The sequence below is a fragment of the Leptidea sinapis genome, chromosome 28, assembly GCF_905404315.1.
Source record: "Leptidea sinapis chromosome 28, ilLepSina1.1, whole genome shotgun sequence".
Lineage (NCBI taxonomy): Eukaryota > Metazoa > Arthropoda > Insecta > Lepidoptera > Pieridae > Leptidea > Leptidea sinapis.
This window is the reverse complement of record NC_066292.1, coordinates 4444788-4469537: the sequence shown is the minus strand read 5'-3', so window position 1 is coordinate 4469537 and position 24750 is coordinate 4444788. Positions and strand designations below refer to the sequence as shown.

At 34.0% G+C, this 24750-nt stretch overlaps 1 protein-coding gene across 1 annotated transcript in view; it reads right to left on the bottom strand.

The window, feature by feature from the left end:
* LOC126973095 (DNA N6-methyl adenine demethylase) overlaps positions 1 to 24750 on the bottom strand; it is a 138745-nt gene that overhangs the window by 99748 nt on the left and 14247 nt on the right. The window contains exons 2-3 of the mRNA XM_050820228.1: positions 16872 to 18726; positions 12991 to 13146 (exon numbers count right to left, since the gene is read on the bottom strand). Coding sequence (XP_050676185.1) covers positions 12991 to 13146; positions 16872 to 18011 — 1296 coding nt within the window. The 5' untranslated portion in view covers positions 18012 to 18726. The remainder of the gene's footprint in view (positions 1 to 12990; positions 13147 to 16871; positions 18727 to 24750) is intronic.

The window sequence follows — 24750 nt, the reverse complement described above, 5'->3', positions numbered from 1 at the left end:
TGTTTTAACTGAAACGCCACAATAAGTTTATAAATTTTTCACGAGTTAATACTTAGAACTTTTAGTAATAACAGCATAAGTCATCAAAATTGAAATGGAAATGTGTGTTTGTATGTATTTAATTAATAAGCCGAAAATGTTTTACAAGTAAAATGATTACGACCAATGAGCAACGTGACAATATTTCAAATAGAGATCGCAACTTTATGTTATACTGTAGAAATAGGTAAATATCGTATTGCCAATGATGGTCGTATAGCCAAAAAAGTGAGGCGGTATCTTTTTAACTTCTTTTACTTTTACATAGGTTTATGAAAGCTCTTTGTAATAAAGAAACAGTACAGTTTGGTTAGACGTTTACATGTTTTTGATGTGATTTCCCATAGTTCGATTCCAGCTATTTTTTATTGCTTCAATGACAACGTCTACTTAGGTTTTAGTGTAGGACCTAATTCCAATTCCAAACGGTTCACAATTCCAAGTTTTAATATGCAATTGCAATATAAATAAAACTTTACTTTGTATTTGGCTTAGGGTACTGTTCGGCAACACTGATAATCAAGACTTTATTTTGGAGAATGAAGGATTACAACTACTAAAAAGGCTTCACAGTTAAGTTCACAGTTATTGTAGAGGCTAGAAGTTAATAAATTCACTCTTCAAGACTGAAACACATCAAGTTTTTAAAAAAATAATGCGGCCGAGAGTCGGTTTTAAGTTCATTTTAAGAATCTCTCAAAGTTAAGTAATATGAATAATAAGAATCATTTATCAGTGTGTCAATATAAGGTAATATTTTGACCTAAAATTAAAAATAATAGCGCAAAATATCAGCCACACGTTGTAGTATGTATAATGATGTATTCAACATCAGCGTGGGTTCCAATGCAATATTCTCCACATTTTCTAAGATGACTACATACGTATGCAGCATGCACTTACGGACTTTGTCATTCGCCCCCAGGGTGTGACATCCCCTTGATTTCTTAATACAAACGGAATGCGTAAATAAAGCTTATATACGTAATACGTAGGTATTACATAAGCCTCTTAGTCAGTAGGCAGTGCGTTCAGTAGGTTATGGGATCTCCCCTACTGGAGGGGGCTCAACGTAGATGTTACGGCGCGTATACACCTATTTATATTAACATCTTCAACAGTCAACACATACCTACCCATGTCCTCAGGCTGAGATATATACTGAGCTTACTGAGACTTTGCTGAGAGATTACTTATACTCGTACGTAGCTTTATCTCAATATAATTTCAGCTGTCAAATGACTATAAAAACGAAATCAAAGATTAAGCTATGCTGACATTCAGTTAAGTTTTACAAAGTATTTTAGTAAAGTCTGCTCAATTACCTTACGTGTCTGATCGACTGGTCTAAAATAATAAATAAATATGCAATTTTTATATTCTATATACCTTCTTCGGTATCAGTTTAAACAATTTGGATAAAATTTACTACACAGAGGTTTAACGGGTGAATAAATGATCTAGTAAGGTTTTATCTTTGGGAAAACATGTTTTTGTGAGTTTCTACAACGAGTAAAACTTGGTCCTTTAGTATACTTATCAATTCTATGTATCTTAATATGCAAATTTATTATTATTTCGTCACAATAAGATTTTAACATAAAAATCTACCACCTATTCACAAAAAATGCCTCAGACGTCAAGGATGCAAGAAATTCGGTGGGCCTTTTTTTGATAAAATTGTGTAACAATAAAATTTATTCCAAAAATGGTCTGTTTGCGATTGTTTCATTCCCAATGTGTGTTATCATGCAGAATGTCAGTTATAGTCAACAACATAATATAAATGTAGGTGTGTCTTTGAATTGGCCCTAAGGATCTGGACAAAATTTACTAAATGGTGTTTTGAGAGGGATCCCATCTTTGGGACACCTAGATAATTTCAGTTATCATACCTACCGGAGCGCACTGTCAGGTCTTTATTATAATATTATGTTTATGGAATCAAATGTTATTTGTGAGCAAAAGCCCTCCAAAACATAACTTGTAAAAATACCAAGTCAACTACCCAACAACCCAACTCAGTCCTTCTACCGTAAAAAGTTGTGAGATCCGTGTAATGCCAAGTCTGTGAATTTATATGCTGTCCCTACTTAAAGGCCCTTTGGACTTAAGTTATTACCTTATTAGCTAACCTAACAACATCTTACAGCAACCATATCAATATTGAAAATATTTTATATTTTAAATAAATAGATTTGGTCATTAAAAACTAGATTAGAATTAGTGATGATGAATAAATTTATAAAAAAGCGAGTTATTATTTTTCAGTTTGGTCTTACATGGATTTAAGTCAAAGTTGATTCACACAATTAGGTAAAACCTTACTTATTTATAGTGCACTTATGCAAGGCTTTCGTAAAAACGAAATATCGTTATTAAGCAACAGTTCGTTGTAAACTTAATATTTTTTTTTATGAATATAAGGGACGAGACGAGCAGGACGTTCAGCTGATGGTAATTGATATGCCCTGCCCATAACAATGCAGTGCCACTCAGGATTATTGAAAAACCTCAAAAACTCTGAGCGACACTACAATTGCGCCCATCACCTTGAGACATAAGCTCTTAAGTCTCATTTGCCCAGTAATTTCATAAGCTATGGCACCCTTCAGACCGAAACACAATAATGCTTACACATTACTGCTTCACGGCAGAAATAGGCGCCGTTGTATACCCATAATCTAGCCGGCATCCTGTGCAAGGGAGCCACCCACTGGTAAAAATATAAATCTTTAAGTAATATATCAGACATCTAAGTCATGTAAGAAAATATTCAGTACAATAATGCAGTTCTCTGCTATTTGTAGCCCCAGGTCATCTAGAGATCGTATTTGTAGGTTACGCGTCCACCGCGCCCCTTGGGGTGGAGCCTACATAGCCTATGTACAGCCTCTAGGAAAACCATACGCTTACCTACCCATCATGAACACAGATTACAAGAAATTTATAAAAGCAAAGAGGTCTGGCTATTCAGATGCATTGAGTCTTATATTGAATAGCTGTTTTTTATAAAGATGGATTCTCTTTGAGTAAATTTCTCAATGATTACAAGGACTATTCGTTGCGCTTTATATATTTTACGATACTACCATGATTAAAGTTATTCTAGGTTATATCTAGCATCAGTAATACGAATTAAAGATACATTTTTCCTTTTTGGTTTTATAAATAAACAAAGTTTGACACTGCAGCGCTGAAGTTCTAAGTGTCTCGTCAATATTTATTAGCAATTCATAATTTTCGCGTCTCGAAAAAACACAGTTATGTTGACGAGAAATGCGACATAATCACAGGAGCGTTGTCGGCCTTTAAGAAAGGTGTACGCGCTTTTTCTGAAGGTACCCATGTCGTATCGTCCCGGAAACACCGCACAACTTTGTAGTACGTGGAAGAAAGCCCCTTGAAAAGCGCACAGTGGAGGACCGCCACACATCCAGATGTTGGGGATGATATCCTAACTTGTGGCATGTCGTACGAAGGTGGAATCCGGGGGCAGAATATTCTCGAAAATAATCAAAATAATTGGGGAATAATCCTTAGATGCAAAAAGATTTTCTTAAGAAAACTTTAATCTCAAATCGAAAATATACCTTTACATGATTTAAGGGTCTAGATAAGTCTATCTGGCATAATTATGCCAGCTCTATGTAGACGTATAAATTATGTAAGATGGAAACGTACAAGCTAAGTGCCAAAGACATTAAAAGATGTATTATTTATTTATATGACTACTAAGCTAGAGGCCCCGGGTTCGAATCCCGGTAGGTGCAATCATTTATATGATGAATATGGATGTTTGTTGCTGAGTCATGGATGTTTATACGTATTTATGTATGTTTATGTAAGTATATTGTATTAAATATATCGTTATCTTTGCAACCATAGTACAGGCTATGACTAGTTTGGAGCAAGATAATTTGTGTAAGAGTGTGTCAATATTATTAATATTTAATGAATAGGCAAAAATATTTACACATCATAGCACTATTGTGAGGAGTTAATAAAATAGTTCGAAGTAGCAACATCTAAATTTTATAACCTTTAAATTATTTTCTGAGGTTGCGAGCAAACGAACAACATTTCGCATAGACAATATAGTTGTGGTACAAAATTAGATCGTAGTGACGTAAGGGGGTGGTTAACGCTATACCCTTCGGTCGCGGACTGGGGAGCTCTCTAATGAACTATGAACAACTCGTGTTAAAGTAATACGTATCCATAATGACCATAGACAATACAAAGGAAAGCGCGCGCCAAAAGGTTGAGTATTTATATATTGCATTAATTAATCACTAAAGACAGTTTGATCTTATTGTAGATTTTAGTCAGTATCGTAGCGTTTGGCTGTTTAATACTACAGTTTGTCTCTAGGCTTACATAATCCTATTGAAGACGAGTACCTATATAACATACTGAACGGTTTCATGCAAATGTAGAAAACAAAATGACAGTAACTGTATAAAAATGCTTCAAAAATGCCTGTCATTACGATGAAACGTTGTCACTTTGTGTTAGTGTAAGTGCTTTGCTCAAAATAAAGGCTCACTGTTAACCTCAAATTTTTTCGACTATCAACGATTTTGACCTCTATCTAGACATATAAATGATCTCTGTTATACTCATTACACATTGAGACATACTTGTTGCAATTAGGCATAAGAAAAACCTAGATAAGCGATATGACAAAAAATTGTCGACATTATTAGACTACACAGTAAAAGTTAAAACTATTTTTGTACTATATTTATTAATTTCGCAAATTTTGCACTCACTGCGCAGCTCTACATAGCCGAGCGTCACAGCTCAGTTTCGCTAAATATCCATAAAATAAAGTGCCCAGTGCACCAAAGCAAAAGCTTTTTAATGAAATAGGAAGACTTTTGAAGATTCTATTAAAAAAATCTTCTCACTATTAATTATTCTAAAAGGTCAGTAAAAACTTTACATTTATTTATTTCAAGATAGCGGTATAAGATGAACTAAGAAATACTAGTCTCAAAGGACGGCGTCCCTTTAAAAATCTTTTTTTATGTACTAAAAGCACTCAACGCAAGTATTAGAATAGTTGGGGTGAGTAAAATGTGAATATGCGTTAGCATGGACTGTTATGCCACCACGTCGTGTTTCCACGCACTCGACACAATTACAGACTCATTATAAACCTATGTGTATCCAAACATATAAATTTAATAAAAATCTAGTTACAAAGAGGCTGAAATGGCAATACGGCAGCCGTTTGATGTCCTTTATGTTTTAGTTTTAAATAGGATGTTTACTTAGACATTTAAACCGACACATCATTCTAAAAGAACAAAACGAATTTGTACGATGTTGGTATTTTGAATAGTTTTAATACTGATGTATTTAATCCAATTAAAACAGAAACATTAAATTTTATATTTAAAGAACTTTTACGGCTAAAACAACATTGCTTTAAGCATTTCTATGTTAACAATATAATTCTATAGTTGATTTAAAGTTGGTTTGAAAGAAGAATATTCCTCTTAAATAGCTAACATAATAAATACGCACAGTATTTTGTTTGATGCATGGTAAGGGTGCATCAACGCACCCCTCACGCATCACGCACACATGCACATTTAGTTCTCGTATACAATAACTGGAGCGCGATTGGTGGGTATATATGTGTGCGAACCTCTTTGGATGAAAGTTGTATACCTACAAAGTTGTAAGCGGTACGAATTAGTTGCATGCATTGGGGTAGTCTTTTGCTTGGATAAAAGTATTGATTTGTTGTCCAATGTAGTTGCTCCGAGCTCTTGCAAGGAATCATTTATATTTTCGATTATCAAGGATTCGCGTGCAAGCTCTGTAATGATTCAATTTTAATCATATATGTAAATCTTTGCAATTCAAACAGAATGTCTACGGTAGCTCTAAGCGGTTAACTGATACGCTGCAAACCGGTTGGAACCAGCCAACTGTCGTTTTTTTATAGCATGCCTTCAATGAGCACGGCTTTAATTCTTCTATTTAGAATTTTATTATCAAGTCACAATGGAGTTTTTATACTCTATACATGTTTAAGTGCCGCCATATTTTATATCTGCGTTTAAACCTTATGCCGTGAATAATCTACGCGTAGTTATATCAACTCGTTTTACTGTAACAGACAACGTGTTGTTTTTGAACATACTTAATATTGAATTTTCATGAATAAAAATCTATAAAACTATTAATGATTACAGTAAGAGACAGTTAAGGATAGGAATAATTTAGGTTCTACATCTTCTTTGATTAAACTAAGATGTAAAAGTGTGATAAACAGACAGACACTTGTAAATAGTTTATTTAAAAAATACCATAATATCAAAAAAATATAAATATTCTACAATTAATAGTAGTTAAATAGTCTTAGCCATTACATTGGTTTAAAACAACTACCTAAAAATAAAATTTAGGCGGTACCTAAATTTTAAGGCAACACCAATTAATAAGGAAAATATTTTAAGTGAAAATACTATTCTGAAAGCTAAAAAACATTTTCTTTATATAATTTATTTAAAATAAAAGGATTTTTCTTTGTTATCGTATTAAAAAACCTAGGCACTGATATAAGAAATAATCAACGTTAATTTGGGGCAAGTTTTCAAAAGCGAGTAAAACAAAAAAGCCAATTACACGACATTGAATAGTATTACAAATATTACGAACGCAAGATGCAACATTACGTCGATCCGTTACATCAGCTGATAGTATAAAAAGCCCTAATCGACATCTGCCACGTGAATCACCGGCCCTTGGCGCGTGCCAACCAAAAAAAAGTGTAAACTCGACCGTTATAAGCGTGGGTGGACCCACGTGGCAAGGCTCCCCCTGCTCAAAAATCGAACTTGATTTTTTGCAGATTTACCGCAAAAATTGTCGCATGGCAAGGCCGTCGGTTTATCTTTTGTAAATAACGTGAAGCTACCCCAGTTCTTAGGCGACTGACCTTTTATGAGGGTATTTTGAATTTATACTTTTATGGAATAACAATCGAGAAATTTAATGAATACATGTATAGCAACTATAAACGCTTTATGTAGTCACACTTGTGAAAAAGCTTCTTGAAAATCTTGAAACAACTTTGAATAGTAAACTCCAACGCAAGTTCACAGAAGTGAAACTATGATTTTTCCGTTTGTTTCAAACTGCATATATCGCACATTATATAATATACTTTTTTTATGAAAATAGAGGGACGAGACGAGCACGACGTTCAGCTGATTGTAATTGATACGCCCTACCTATTACAATGCAGTGCCGCTCAGGATTCTTGAAAAACGCAAAAATTCTGAATGGCACTACAATTGCGCTCGTCACTTTGAGACATAAGATGTTAAGTCTCAATTGCCCCATAATTTCACTAGCTACGGCGCCCTTCAGACCGCAACACGGTAATGTTTACACATAACTGCTTCACGGCAGAAATAGGCGCCGTTGTGGTACCCATAATCTACTACTATTATAATATATACGTCTAGACAGACCCTTCTGCTGTTAGAGGCCAACAGTTCGACGCTATTGTTTTCGACGTGTTCACAGTCTATCTGAACGTATAAGTTATCTTATAGTAAAATATTTTATAGTGAAACTAATCTGCAAAATCCTTCCAAACATTTTATTTCGTAACATAGACTTTCAGAATTATATTTAGAAAGTTAAGAGCAAAGTTTTCAATATTTGCATTAAACCTTGCATGACATATAGATGTCAAACATGGTCCTTAACAGAGAAAAATATGCAAAAATTGAAAGTGTTTCAACAAAGCATCGAAAGAAGCAAGTTAAAGATCAAAAGGAAAGACATGGTAAGACTAACACAAATCAAGATGAAAACGAAATTAGAAAGGATAGACCACACTATAAAACAATCAAAATGGCGATGGGCAGAGGACACACCTTGAGAAACAATATAGAAAAATGGACAAAAATATTATAGATTGGTATCCACGACAAGGGAAAAGGAATCAAGGAAGACAACCCAATAGATGGAAAGATGATTTAAAAAAAATGACTGGACCAACGTGGAGACGATCTGCTCTGCACAGATCACAATGGAGAATTCTGGAGGAGGCCTACGTCGGAAGACAAGCGAACGATGTAGATTAATAATATTAGTTAAATTAGAATATTACTTAGCTTAGAAGATTAATACTTAGAATATATATATTGTACTAATCTTTACATTGTTTGCTTATTCATTCATTAATTCATATTTTAGAAAAGCTGGTGAAAACATTAAAATAATATGTTACTTTTGTTTTATTAGGCTCTTTGTTAGATAACGATAACGGCAATAATATGTCACTATTAATAATATGATAAAATTTGCAATCAAGCTTACATAGAAATACAAGAAAAGTACTTCCAAAAATACGCACGTAACAGTAAATTCAGGCCGACCGACTAAATCACCTTTTGTATTTTCTTGTGAACGATAATATCAAATAAATAGCTGTAAATCATCGCGTTATTGTTCTAACAACGTTATTATCGTAAATATCTGTAGCAACAATAGAGAAAAGCAATTTAGTAACGAAATAAAATTACAGATTGTCATAAATCCATTTTAATTTGAAGCCGTCGCGACTACATTTGTTATAATTAATTTGTATGAAAAAAACACCGATGTACGAATAATCTACGAAGCAATAAGCTATTAAAGTATGTAATAAAACAGAGATTTACAATAAAGTTTGGTTAACGTTTATTGCAGTGTATTGTTTGTGGGGAAAACATAAATAATGCTTTTGGCACAACTATTCGGGGCAAAGATTTTCATATCAAAATATATAACTGGCGATAACTTAAGCAGACTTTTAATACAGTTTGAGCTATAACTTATTGTGACAATATAACATTGGATATAAAATACAAAATGTCTGTTGACGAATTAATGAAAAAATCAAACAATATAAAATGAATGTTTTAGAAATACAAAATTAATATTTTATCGCTTATCATACTGAAATTTGAACGAGCGTAAAGTATAGTCTTAATGTAGTACCTACTGAATATTAATAAAATAATATTTTATTCTTGTCAGCCAGGCACTCAGAAGTCTTACAGAGCTGTTGTTATGGATTGCCATTTGTTATTTGTCATGATTCATGAATACGCATGGAGGCTCCTTTCCGTTAATAAATATCATGGAAATGAAATTGTAATTATCATGCTTGTTGTAGTCAATGGCCTTGTGAATCTTGTGTAGTCTGTGGTAATTAGGACAAAGAGTAGAGTAGGTAGTTGTTAGAACAAAGAACAAAACTAATTTATACATCATCATCATATTATATAATAAATATCAGATCATATAGATAAATAATTGATGGGTAATAAAAATACAACATATACTATACTTTAGTTGAGTATTTCAAGTAACAATTTCGGAAAAATCTTGTGAATATTTCTTGAATTAAGACTTACTGAAACCAAAGTTTATATTTTTAGGACAACATTTAAAAGTCTTTCAATAACACTTAAAATCAATAAAGATAGTCAAAGGACTGAAGTTATAGGGCGTATTAAATCAAGAAACCATCTGCTGATAACAAAAAACACCTTTAACTACAATGGATATAATCAGATAGAGTATAGAGGTGTTGGCTTCGGCGAGGGCGCGCTATGATTGGAGAAGCAGCTCGGCCGCGGCACAGCTGTCGGGCACATTGCGACTCGTGCGCGCCCAAGATAATGTGGACGACATATGAACCGTAATATAAATAATTAGGTTCTAGTTCGAGAAAAAGTTGATGAACTTCCGATATTTTTTTGGAAGGAAGAATGGGCTGAGATGTTGAAGAATAATTTACTAATATTGATTATTTTTCTGAATGTACTAAATTTCTTGCTACGCTAAAAACATAATTAATTCTTTGGTTGTTTTGTAGGTATACTTAAGTGGTTTTAAACATTGATTTCTGGATGTGGTGGTAATTACGTTCAGCAGGATTTGGGATTTTAGCCCTGAGCCCATAATAAAACTTCAGAAGTTATGACAAAGTGAAATATATTGTAATATGTAGTTTGTTTCATTTCCCAATGAAAAAGTGGTACGATATCCAAATGATTTATTTAAACAAGGGATTAGGATACATATAATTGATACCTAGCTAGTTAATATAGTATATTTGATAACAATTGTAAAATTTATCCATGTTGGTTATGTTTTCATACATATTTTACTGCTTTGTTAAATGAAAATTGTAAGATTTTTATGTGGACAAACAAGAATACGGGGAACTATAAGAATAACAGGGCCTGTTATTTAAAATATAGATATGAAATATATTATAGAAGATATAGAAAGTAAAGAATGTTAATTAAAATTAAAGTAAGCATCAAAAGAGAAATTTACCAGCATTATTTTCTATATAGTACAAATTACTTTATAAATACATATAAATTGAATGTTCAATATTAATTTTGTTCCCCCCACATACGTATTCTTTATCTCTTTGGTGCGCCGTGCATGCGAGTATAACAGTTTTCCCCATCCCAAAGTTCCTAAGGAAGTTTTCTATTTTAAAAAAACACAAAAACGCAATATTGTATATTACGAAATAATCTAGTACCTATTCCTCGACGCGTTGTTACAGTCATAGCAAATTAATTTTCTCAAACTAGTTTATGAAAACTTTTTATCACTGTATCTATTATCTGTATTTCTTAGGCAGATAAGTACATATCTGTAAGAATTTTTAAGCGTCTTTTAAATTAATACGTTATTCTGTGACAACGTATTAATTTGAAACAGTTCGTAGGTTTTAAATAACAAAAGGATTTCCCCTTTAGACTTAAGCTTTATGACGATGGCTGTTTTAAAACTAATTTGCTAAGTTACTTCGCCGCCCTTAACTTATAATCGTAAATTAAGTCAAGCAGGTCTCACTTCGCTACTTGTAGAAGCCTTTTTAAGACCAACTTACTTTTTGAAAGTGTTTAATCATTATTCTTTGTACATTATATTCTGATAACTGACATTGTGCCACATTTTGACACATATAGATTCTTAAGTTTTGACAATCATTGTTTTTGTGTTTCACCAATATAAATAAAAATCTTGTGAAATATAATAAATGTCATACTTTTTATGTAGAGCAATCACTGATCTCTACTGTATACCTCTGGACTGGCGGCTGTCAAAGTGCTTTTGTGCCTGTTTGATATTCGCCATTTTGGCGCTGATGGCCATATAGCGAGAGTCTGCGGTACTAACACTAGTGATGACAACGTAGTGGACAACAAAGATAGTGAGAAAATATTAACAAAAAAAAATTGTGTACTTTATTACGTTGATTCTTAAGGTATAAATAACACGGTAAACGAACGAAATTAATTCAAAATGTAAAAATACTTCAGAGTAATGATCGTTCCTTCGTAGCCGTTTGTATTAAACGTGAAAATTAGTTCTGTGGACGCTCGCCAGTAGCGCTTCAAACAGGCACAAAAAAATTGCTGTCAAACATATGGAACAGCCTGTCCAGTGGTATTTATACAGGTCAGTGGGAGCAATAGGCACTATAGGGTAAGTACCTAATGGCTCTACGTAAAGTTTATAAGCTACCAAGACTACGTCAGTCATTGCTTACGTCATTGATTATGGTTACATGAATTTTTTTCAGTTCAGGTAGCCTGATATACATACCGTCCTGTTTCATAAAAATAGGAAAACTGTTGAAAGGATAACTAAAATTTATTAAATCCTTTCAGTAATACTGCTCTTTGTTAAATCTCGATACCTCAATATCAAACTACATATGTATGTCTTTCATTAAGTAATACTAGGTCTAAAACACCGTAGAGTCCGCTCTAAATTTTTGCGTAAAATATAAACGCATTTAAACCAAATCTTTTTGCATTGATAAGTACCACCAATATCACAATCTTTTGTCTAAAGTATTGTATTCACAAGCACGATACTGAGTTTACTTTACGTTTAAACGTTGATACATTGCTTCCGCGGCCATTTTACAAAGCCCGCAACGGTCGACAAGATGGCGACAATCTATGCAGACGAATAAATTAATGCAAATGACGCCTCGTAAACAAGTCATACAAGTGTTTGCGTCATCCACAAATTGATTCAAAGTTTTTTCAGCGATTTTCAAATTCAGGAACAACGAATGTGTATTTAAATTGATAAGGACTTGTGTGTATCGTAAACTAGTATTTCTGGCAATGAATTAAACATTCAAGGTTTGTTGTATGAAATGGAATACGCGATTAAAATGATAATGAAAACTGTTTTATTCACTTAAGCAAAAGATATGTGTCGCATTTGCAATTGCGTTCTCGTAGAAATTTGAATATACATATATAATATACGGGTCATCAGATGAGATGTGATTTCCATGGTCCATAATTTCTCCGTTCTGTTCCACCGATACATTTCTTTTCAAACGGTGAAAATAGGAACATAAAACCTTATTCCTATATCTGCTGTAGGTAAAACCGTTGTGTGAAGAGCTACCTTAGTGGTTTTATTTTAAGAAATTTTTTATTCATGCATTTGTTTTAGTTCCTGGAATATTTTCAAAAAGAAATAAACAAAAATTAAGAAGAGGAAAAAGCAAACTTTAAAGTCTTTTTGTCCCTATGCAATGGGTGTAGGAATTATATATTTTTTTTTATTAAAAAAAGGGACGAGACGAGCAGGACGTTCAGCTGATGGTAATTGATATGCAGTGCCGCTCAGGTTTTTTGAAAAACCCAAAAATTCTATATGCTATTATATACTACAATTGTGCTCGTCACCTTGAGGCGTAAGATGTTAAGTCTCATTTGCCCAGTAATTTCACTAGCTACGGCACCCTTCAGACCGAAACACAGTAATGTTTACACATTACTGCTTCACGGCAGAAATAGGCGCCGTTGTACAATGTATTAGATACATACACAAAATATCATCATGAAATGAAATCAAGAGGAAATCTCTGCTCACCTTTTTCTCGGTCAACTTCTCGCACCTCCGTTGCTTGCAGATTTGGTGCGACTTGTCGTTGCGACAGGGGGCGCAGTCGCCGCAGTTGTCTTTGCGTTGGCAGCCGATACATTCACCACAACGTTTCCTCTTCTTTTTAGTCTGTGACGGGAAGTACTAAAATTACATTAATTTGTTTATTTTCAAACCTGTTTTTGTTGTTACTATACTTGTACTCAATAACTGCTCAGTTTATTTCGTTATTCAAAGTTATCAAAAGTGGTATTGAAATATTCGAATGCATCTATTGTATCAAAGGCATCTGCAACTATTTTTAAAATGTTTTATTTCATCCAAAATAACCAAAATTTTTTTTTATTATTTTCCAAACTTACATTTTAATTACGCACATTTAGTTTTCCAATAGTTAAGTGAATTCTTATAATGGACTTATCTAAAGGCGTATCTAAACTATCGTCGTAAAACGTAAAATACTTAAGTGTGTGATATTTACAGCTATTTTATTTGTATTTAAGCTCTGTAAAACGTCTTATAAAGTCAAGAAAAATAAAATTCAAATAACACATGTATTTCTGAAACGCAAATGGGAGTTTTTAATGAAAAACAAACGGCCGATGCCATAAGGATCGATCAACGCCCTCGTAATCATAGAACAGCAGGCATAGAAATAGTTAGACAACTACATTTTTTTTTTAATTTGGCTAAAAATATCAATGAAAATATACAAGATATGGTTGTTATTCATAGAGAAAGGAAGGAAGAGTTAGTAAAGACAGTGGCAATGCGGTGTTCGTCCAACTACGATCGTTACAGACACGCTGTAGTTGAATTGTCGGCACCAAGCCACTCTGCATACTCTGTGACAGAGTGTTTGCCATCAGACAATTTGGTGTATTATCCTCATTGACGTCTGGTCTGGGTCAAACATCCGCCGTGCTTTATTAGTTAATTTATTTCAAGCACTCTCAAACAATTCGTATCAGATTCATAAATGTCAGTGTGTTTCATGTCATTCATGTTGAAATGTAGTTCAAAAGTCATAAATTTGTAGTTTATGATAAATCCCTTTTTATCATAAACTACAAATTTTAATTAATAACTAAAAACTTTACAAAATTCAAATTAAATTTTACCAATCAGTTTTTTGTTGTTGTTTTTATTTGGTATTCTAAAGAGCTGGCTAAAATCTCAAGGAAAGCCTCTTTTAGAAATACATATTTTAATTTGGTCTTGTTTAATTTATAAATAAAACTCTTGGTTATTTACAATGAATAAGTTTTGTTTTGTTGATTTAGTTTAAGATTAGTAAAGTTAGGAGTATTCTATTTAACACAATATTATTTAAAATAATAATATTGAATTAGTTGCAATGCATAAAGTATTGATGAATTATTTAATTTGTTTAAATATTCCAATCATGTTAAACTTTAGGAACGTATCGATTTAATTGGATTAAAATGTAGAAAGCCGGAATGAAGGCATAAACACGCCAGCTGGTTAACAGGCACGAGACATAATAATGTGCAATTTTATTCATGATGCTACCATTCTCTTATCAAGATCGACCGATTGTAGTGCCAGCTGACGGCAAGTATCGTTTTTAGCCAACTGTGAAACAGCTGATAAGCTTGAGTTTGATGATTTTGAACTAAAATATTAGTACGAATTTATTATTCCACGCCAAAATGGCGGCATGATAGACCAGGTTATTAAGTGATTGAGTTAGATTCAGATAAATTAAACAAGGAAGTTAGCATCCATAGTGAAAGGGGTAGTTAATGTAGTAGTAGTAAATACAGTATAAAAACTGCTGGAAAGAACAAAATTAATATTTTTCTAGCAGCCAAATAGATAATTAGAATATTTGCGAATACGAAAAAGAAATAAAAGAATCTATCAATTTAATCGTTTCGCGTAAAACTAATCTAAGTTTTCGCAACAACATTCACAAAGATAATAAATCTGTAAAAATAATTTTCGTACACTTCCGACATCCCTATTTCGTACGTTGTTTCTAGGAAAGTTTACCGATGGATTTCCCCTGTTTGAGTCATTCGTTTAATGAGCTGGGAGAACTAAGCAAAAACAAACCTTATAAGATCGTATTAAGAAAATAGGTTTAAAATGCTCAGGCAACAATTTTATTGATTAAGATTCTACTTTTTTCGTTGTGAGTTGTAGCAGATAGGTAGATAGACAAAAAATTAATTAAAATCACATATTTTTCGTTACACATTTACAAGAACCTAAATTTGTCATTTTTTCAAATTAAATGAATAACAACACCATGAAATAACTTAAGCTGCAATTCTATGGCCAAATGGAATTCATACATAAACGCTATAATTAGTCGCATTATATATAGCAGCTGCTAGCAAAGGTGTTGCCTGTTAGACTAGAAAACGTTGACATTTATTGAAAGAATGTTGATCAAGTCTGGACCTTTCCTAGTGTTGCTAGATATGTTGTTAGCTCACAAACATCCTAGTCTAGGAGGCGAGGGTCATCACTTTTTAAAATATTTCAATACTACCCAAAACTCAGAGGTTTATTCATAATAGCGAAACATTTTTTTAAAGTTACTAAAGTATGTTGTAATTTTTATGTATTAGGAGCACATACGACCTTTCGAGTCACCTGGTGTTAAGTGATCACCACTGTCCGTACTCTCTCATAACACCCCTCTGGTGTTGCAAGCTTTAAGCTGGTGTAAAAGCTTAGACGTATCGTCCTCAAAACACAATGCAAGAATTTCAATTCATAGTTTGGTTGTACGTGGATGAAATTTTATTCCTATATTTTCTTTTATATTTAAGTTTGAGGCATATACATTTTTTTTATAAGGGACGAGTCGAGCAGGATGTTCAGCTGATGGTAATTGATACGCTCTGCCCATTACAATGCAGTGTCGCTTAAGATTCTTGAAAGACCCAAAAACTCTGAGCAGCACTACAATTGCGATCGTCACTCTCAGACAGCCCAGTAATTTCACTAGCTACGGGGCCCTCCAAACCGAAACACAGATGGTGTTCTGATGGTGGAGTTCGGTGGCAGGAATAAGGTCAAACAGCACATACACCTAATAACTCAGTTAAGTAAGAGATCTTTCACACGTTCTACGATTTAAAACAAAATATAAAACGCCAAGCAACAATCTTGTGACTGTTAAATTAAAACCCAAGCTCTTATAAGTGTCGAGCTCCTCAAAACGGCCGCCTAATTGCATTCGCTGTTAAATTTGAATGGAGCTCATAAAATTTTCTAAGCAGGACAAGCGTAAATTGCCTGACTTTAATTTGTGTTTTAAACGAGAGAAGAAGTTAATTTATTGGAGGAGCAAGCGAATCGGCTAACTATTAAATTTATAGCCGCGAAGACACAGAGTTTGGCCGTTTCGAACTCGAGACTAAGAATAAAAACTGCTCCGCGAATAAATAAAAGGTGAAATTACTGGCAAAGTTTCTCTTCTCAAGTTCCGTAGGATATTTCGTTCGGCGTAGTTGAATAGAATTCAGAGAATTCTCATATCTACCGTCAAATATTCAGTCAGCTTTTCGCAATTCCCCAGCGTCTTGTTTACGCTATTCGGCAGTTCTCGGTAAGATAACTTTGTCGTTTTTTATTGTCTGGATGTTTGAACTTGATCTATATTGTCTATATTTGTTTTCAATGATTCATGCCCATAAGTTCGTTAAACTGCGTATATAAGATCAAAGAGTGATCTGGCAGAATCAATGTAAACATTGGGATTTGAAATTATTAATGCATGAAATAAACTGAGCAATTAGTTTGTACTACAATAACAGGAACGAGTTAATTTACAAAAGAACCTTAAAAGGTTATGATTTTGTTTAAAATTATAATGATAATAATAAGCTCACCTGTTTTTCACTAGAAATATCGTCCAATTCCATTGGTCCAGTTGCCATTTGCGGGATCCCATGCATTGGTGACTTGAATCCGGCAGTGGAAGAGACAGCGGCTACTTGACCACTGTTTTCTGACCCCACTTCCATATTAGATCCGTCTGATTCTGAACTGTTCGCACGCATTTTCCGTCGCTCTTTCTTCCGAAAATCCGACCGCGTAGGTGATGAGGCACTTCCAAATCCATTGGATTTCTTATCATAACTGTTGTCTATCAACATTGGATTTTGAAAATTATTGTGATGCAAGCCGTTCGGTGTGTATTTCTCCTGCAACGCTTTGACGTCGAACGGTTCATTTTTAAGCACATGAACTACGGTTGGATTTTGAATATTTTGTATTAAACTGCCATTTTGATGGAGTAGCGTTCCATTTTGGTGCAAAATTCCATTTTGCGTAGGAAATGCGTTTATTGTCGCTATATTTGGTTGATACAACTGTATATGTCTGTCGTCAATGTACGTTTGGCCAGCTGTCGTGAGTTCTCTAGCTTGAATTGGGGCAGGGACTATTGGATAGCTCCGTGCGTTAACTGCGGTGAGGGTGTGAAATGTTGTGGCGTTTACTGGAGACAGTGTTGTCAGCGTGGTAGATAAAGGCGCGACTTGCGACAGCGTGGTTAAGTGCGCCGGTGACGAGGGAGTTAGTTGCGTGAGCTGTGTTAAGTGACTAGGGCTCGCGCTTGGTGTAGGGCTCGAAGTAACGGGCACAGGAGTTACACTCGGCAGCCCTGTTTCGGGAATGACAGTTGTCTCTGGGAATGTTTGGAACTGGCTCTGGAAGGACGGTAGCTTGTTCGGAATGGGCTGAAGCGTGACCGATTGATACTCCAGCGGCGTCGAGAAGCCGGCGCGGAGTATCGCGTCCTTGGAGTTGACTGTGAGAGGCATGGACTCCCACGGCCTGTACTGGGGCTGGCTGGAGATTACGGAGACCGTGTCACCGGTCCGCTCGTAGTACTCCCAGGCGGGGTCCAACAGCCGTGTGTCGGCTGCGAGGATCCGCTGCTCGTTCTCCGCCATGTCGCCGAAGGTCGAGAAGGGCGGAAGGTGCGCGCTGTCGGCGCCCGCCTCACTCCTGAGCGCTTCGCTCATGACGTATTACCTCGACGTAACCTCATCTCGGCTTCTTCAATATCTTACAAAAATAAGCTCTACTAAGTCTATGTACGTTATACTGAACACTCGAAACTACACTGGAACTTGATTATTTGTACTCTAAGACTTGATTCGTTACGTCCCCTATCTTATAACTAATAGATAGCACTTAAGTTACGTTTATACGGCACACTGGTTAACACTACACTAATCACAATATCTTCGTTTTCTCACAATGAAATAAATTATAAAAGTTCTTAAAGAGAAGCAGTTAACTTATATAAAGTCTTAATATCTACGGGCTTATAAAATCTTTGGCTGACTTTAGAAAATGCTTCGAGGAATTTTTTCAATACAAATTTATCAACTATCGATAAAATATTTTGTGCATTCGTTTAACGATTTATTTTGGAACGTTTAAATACTGGTCGTTGATAGATTCTCATAAAATTTTCTTCAAGGCGTTTGATTATTGTAAATACCAATTGTATCAGACTTAAATTAATTTGTACTGTTTGGGAGTTAGCGTATACTATTTGCATTAATTTTAAAAGGATAAAAAAATAGTGCTTATATTAGTTTTTTGAAACGAAGGATATGACTGGAGGCTTTGGTTCGTCGCTTGATGGTTGTTTGGTTTGGTTTATATCTTGATGCTTCGTTTGAGGTTTGCCGACGGAAGATTCGTGTTATCCGTACGGGTTACACCAATCTGAAAATAAAGAAATATTGTTAGTGCTTAAAAAAAACGCAACACATGCTGCCATCTATACAAAAAAATAGGCATTTTTAGGATGACCCTTAGATAATTTATACGTCTAGATAGAGCTGTTAGACAACCGATGAAAACGGGCCAGGCTTATTACTTTAGTGTGCATGACAAGCTACGTCTTACACTCGCGATTTATATGTCGCTTTGTGTCAGTGTGCATGCATTGCTCAAAATAGACGTTTTCGACGTTGCAACAGCTGTCACAGTCTATTTAGGCGAATAAATGATCTAAGGATTGACCAATTACTTTGATGAAAAAACGTTTCGTTCATTCGCATAGAAAGCAAGGTCAGATTTTCAAATGAAAGCAGAAACCGCCTCAGGCTTTTAATAATTATTTTATCTAATAATATTTGTTTCCTGATAGAATTATTACTTTCACAATGTTAAGGAGCACATTTAGTCTCGTCTGTAGATTGTATTCAAATTTACATATATTCATAATATAATGTGCAACATGTATGACTAAATTATTAAGGATAAGTAAAATAGATATTATTGGGAACACTTTAAGAAGTTTACGTGGTAATTCTTACGCATGCGCATTAAATGTTTTGAATGGCGCGAAAATCAATGAAGCGATAAGTTAGTAGGCTCATACAAATTAACATACTTATAACTTAACAACCGTAGTGTAGTGTAGTTATAACGAAGACTAAAAATTTTTATGATTAGTGCCCCCTACTAGGCTCTGTAAAATAAAGAATTCTTTTGCATGCGATAGTATTAAATTTTACAATAAATTACCAAAAAGTGTATCTGAATTATCAATAAATAAATTTAAATCTTTTATAAAACGCAGACTTATGTCGAAGGCTTATTACAGTATTGAGGATTACGTAAACGATATTACAATATGGAATTAAATAGTATTATAGTTGTTTTTTATGGATTATATGGTTCAGGCTTGTGTTGTTTCACTGGTTTGCATTGTTTTGAAAATATGTTTAAACATTTGTGTAATTAATATGTGTATGTCTGAATTGAATTTTTTGTGATAGACGTTGACGAGCAGTCTTTTGATTTTATGTCAATAAAATATTTTGACTTTGATTAATACTATCGCGGAAAAATCAGAAAAGATACTATACCTGTATCTATTCTATAATATATACCCCATATTAATATTCATGCGAAATTGGAATCTGTAAAGTAGTTAATATTTTTCTCGGTCTTTCAACGAACAAAAATTCTGTAAAGTACTTTTTTTGGTTTCGTTTTTGTCTGTAGAACACACAGTTAGTATTCTTTTTATAATGATCAAATTACAGTTTTGACATTATTACGATATACTAGCTAACCCGACAGACGTTATTCTGTACATAATAAATAAAATACTGTTTTTTTTTTTTATAAAATTGTCAATAGCTTTTCATAACATCAAGAGTTATGACGTAAAATATGCTCCCTGTTGTTTTAATGAAATTGTTTCACAGCAGAACTGTCAAACCGTGCAACAATAAAAATAATTATGGGTCCCAAATCGAAATAAAAACTATTATATCTCTCAAGTTGGACTCTATGAAGTAATCCCTATTAAAATAGTTCATTAGTTTAGGAGTTCACTGGAAACAAACATCAGGATACTAGATTTATATATAAAGACTAGCTGACCCAGCAGACGTTGCATTGCCGATATTAAAATCGCGATACAAAAGTAACTGTTGATCGTAGATGGGTGAAAATTTGAAGTTGTATGTATTTTTTAATGCTGACTCATAATCAAACAAATTAAAAAAAAAAAGTCGAAAAAATAAAAAAATAAATTTCGTGTGGACCACCCTTAACATTTAGGGGGATGAAAAATAGATGTTGTCCGATTCTCAGACCTACTCAATAGTCACTCAAAATTTCATGAAAATCAGTCAAGCCGTTTTGAAGGAGTTTAACTACAAACACCGCGACATGAGAATTTTATATATTAGAAAACAATTATTAAACAACAATTAACCTTTATTTTGAATTAAAATATAAAATTGTAATTGAACTGTCTGAATGTATAGAAAACGTTCTCCTGCCATGTCATCTAAAAACACTCCCGCAATATTAATTTTTTCAATTTTTATTGAAAGTTATCACCGTTCTGCCATCAAATGTGCCCAGATTGTTAATAAATTGAAACCCAAAATTATCAATTCAGTAACGCTCGCAATAAGCAAACCAGCATCACCTTTCAAAATATAAGCTGATGATGAGATGATGTCAACTATGCTATGTTATATTCTTCCGATTTGTCTATTGCGCGTTTGTCCTCTTTGTAAAACCCCGATCAGTGTACCGCGACTTTATTTCATACAGTATTTAGCTTTACATGAGATAATGACGTCAATCAGGCTTTTCCCTCGCTCATAGTCGTGATACACAATGACTTAGCTTAATCTAACATGATTTATCATTTTCACATACTACTTAGTTACTACCATCTGTCCTCGACTTCGTTCGTGTTAAATTAGTATAGCGCTTCATCGGGAACTCTTAAAATTTTGGCATAGCAAGACACCACATGAAAAATTGTTGGAATTTACAGATATAAATACAGGAAATCTCCGTCACATCCTCCTCCTCTGCCCTATAATTGTCCAAATTTTGTGAGTGTTCAAACGATCTGAGTATGATAATACATGCCAATTTACATAATGATTTGTAGAACGATAGTGGAGTGAAATAATAACATATATACAAACATAAATACATCTACATAGAACTATTTCGCTTACTCGGTATCTTGTTTTATATAATATTGTGTATTCGCCTAAATATTCTTTTGTTTATATTAACGTTCTGTTGTCATGTCTGTATCATTGAATTCTAATAAATAGAAAATTTATTGAAGCAGGCGTTACTTTGCGGAAATCCATAATTATACAAATGATTTGAGTTTTCTTTAGTGTTAATTCCGCCAATATTTGTCTCGCCAAAATCTGGCATGAGACTCAAGTCTAGTCAAGGCGAGACAACACGTCCTGAGGATGCCTCGTGTAGAGGTGAAACTCATGTCGAATTGTTTAAAGACAAATATTGGCGGAATTAACACTAAAGAAAACTCAAATCATTTGTATTCTAATAAATAAATTATTTATTATAGTGATGTATCTGTTTGTTTCCTTAATAGATAAATAAATAGTAGATAGAAATTGGATGCTTAGCTAAATCAATCATACTAATTGTATGACTGCGGCACGCGCAGCATATTATATGAGGGAGCGGTTTTACCAATTATAGTGCGCACTCGTTCGCACTAACGGGCCTTACGGAAGAACACACTGATGAGCACTGTTCCTATTTAATTTTGAAATAGATCTATATTTCAACAAAATTGCTACTTTCTATGAATATTAAATAAAATCGAAGTATTTGTTTGCAATGTAAGTAAAAACAATTTGACCGAATTTGATGGAACTTTTACTGGCAAACAGCGAACGTCATGAAGAGGAACTTGCGCCACGTATGGGAATTGTGAACATAATTCAGTTAAAGATCAGATTGCCACTTAAACCAAATTTAATCCGCTTATATATAATATTGAAAAATATGTATTTGATTACTGTTAGTTGCTATAGATGGATAAATTACGTCTTGTTTTCTTTTAGAATTATGAAAGTATTAAAAAGTCAAATATTACTAATAGACAGGGATTGTCGTGAAATAACTCATTAACACACGGTTGGCGGTTTCAGTAAAGTATATCTCGCTACCTAAATATTATCGAGACAACTTCGAAGACTATAACTAGAAAGCTCAAGGTCGCTCAGAGGGCAATGGAGAGACCTTTGCTCGGAGTTTCCCTGCGAGATCGAATCAGAAATGAAGATATCCGTAGGAGAACCAAAGTCACTGACATAGTCTAATTAATTGCAAAACAGAAGTGGGGATGGGCAGGGCACATAGTTCGACGGACGATTGGTCGGTGGGCAGTATAGACCTCGAATGGCGACCACGTTTCGAAAGACGCAGTGTTGGTAGGCCCACCACAAGATGGACCGACGATCTGGCCAGTTGGCCGGATTACGCTGGATATGATGAATGTCGAAAAAACAAAAATAATTAATAATTTCTAAATTATCGTGAGAGTTACATTAATTGTTGATTTACTTAGTGATCACTACCCGCATTCTCCTGCAACAATAATTGCCTAATATATACCTTAACGTATACCGGATAATACCGCTGAATACTCAAAACACATTGGTACACTGACGCTTTTATAAATTTTTGCCAGAATTATATCACATGGCGCTCCGTAGGAAACTCTTTCATGATAAAAATAGCATTTACTTATCAATATCACTAGTTTATTTTCAAACAAGAGTCGGTAAACCGCGGTGATCACCGACCCCTGTAAATGCTCCTTTGTCATTCACATACATAAAAAAATCAAGCGATATGCTGGTAGAAAACAGACAGGTCTCTTGGTACTAAACCTCGTTCGGAATAAGGAAAATCATAGAGTGATTTATAATTAGGTCTTATGATAACAGGCGATGAAACTGACCAATCACAAGCCAGATAGCCACCTCCACGCCTGCTGAACGCCCGTAGCAGCTGCTCTACACGCCTATTGCGAGAATCGTCATCTATAATTGTGTCAAAATATATTAATTGGTACTGCATTCGTTTTCATACTCAGTTACGTAACATAGCACGTGTTACCGAACGTTTTCGATAATTTTTCAAAGTAACAGTGAAAGTTAATATGTAATAATCTAATATTAAATTCATTTTTTAACCGCTTTCTAAATGTAATTTTTCCATACTAATAAGTTACCTATTTTTTCACGTAAAATCAAACTTTGGGATGAAATTAATTTGGTGTATCTACCCCGTTTGTCCTCCAAATAAAATTAAGTTAAGTTTTATGAATAATATTATTAACTAACATTAATCAATTACTGTTATATTACACATACTGGTACCTACATTACACGAAAGTAAAGTTTCAGACTCTGCCGATAACAGAGACAGTGGCAATGCGTTACAAAACGGCCTATAGCGTAGCGGACCACAATGCAACATAGATAAACTCAAACTCAAAATCACTTTCTTCATGTTGGTCACGGAAATGACACTTACGAATGTCAAAAAAATATTTTTTCAATTAAATCTACTGCTACTTCGCAAGGGGTTGAGCTAATGAGAAGAAGTAGCAAGAAATTAATTGCCACTCTTTTATATCAAGATTTACATTTCCATAGATTTACAAATCATTACAATATAATATGTAAAATGATGCAACAAACCTGCCATGATAACACATTATTAATGCTATAACTCAAGATTTCAGGTCTATATTTTATTGTAAGGATTTCCAAAAATATCTTATTATTCCTGTATTTCTTACTACCGTCCGAAAATAATTAAAAATAACCTAGAATCTTAGATCATTTATACGTCTAGATTGGCTGTGACAGCTGAGAAAACGTCGAAAAAAAATTGACGTTGACAGTTAGTTACACAAAGTGACACACAAATCGCGAGTGTGTCCTGGTCTGTTTTCAACGGTTGTCTGGCCGCAAGAGGCTCTGTCTAGACTGAAATTATCTAAGCCTAGAATATTAAACGTTAACTGTGAAGTGCTCTCATAAAATATCTATTCATTATTATAATGAAGAAGAGATGAATAATTATTGCTTATAATTTTACGAGCCCTTATTTACCAAACATTTAGTACAACGGATCTAAGCCGCTAGTAAACGACCTATTAATAGAATTGTACGCTACTACGCTCTATTTCGGCATCACTATTTCAGGATAAACTATTTTTGTACAGTTAAGATTTAAAACTGTGTCTTTGCGATATTATTTTTATCTGTATAATTTTGGACACATCAGTCAGCTTAATAGCTTTATTTATAAATCATTCTAAATTTTGTTATGGGTTAAAGCAATGAGACGAACAAGACGATCATATGTTGGCAAGTGATATATCCTCCCTATTACATTGCAATGCTGCTAAGTATTCAAGTT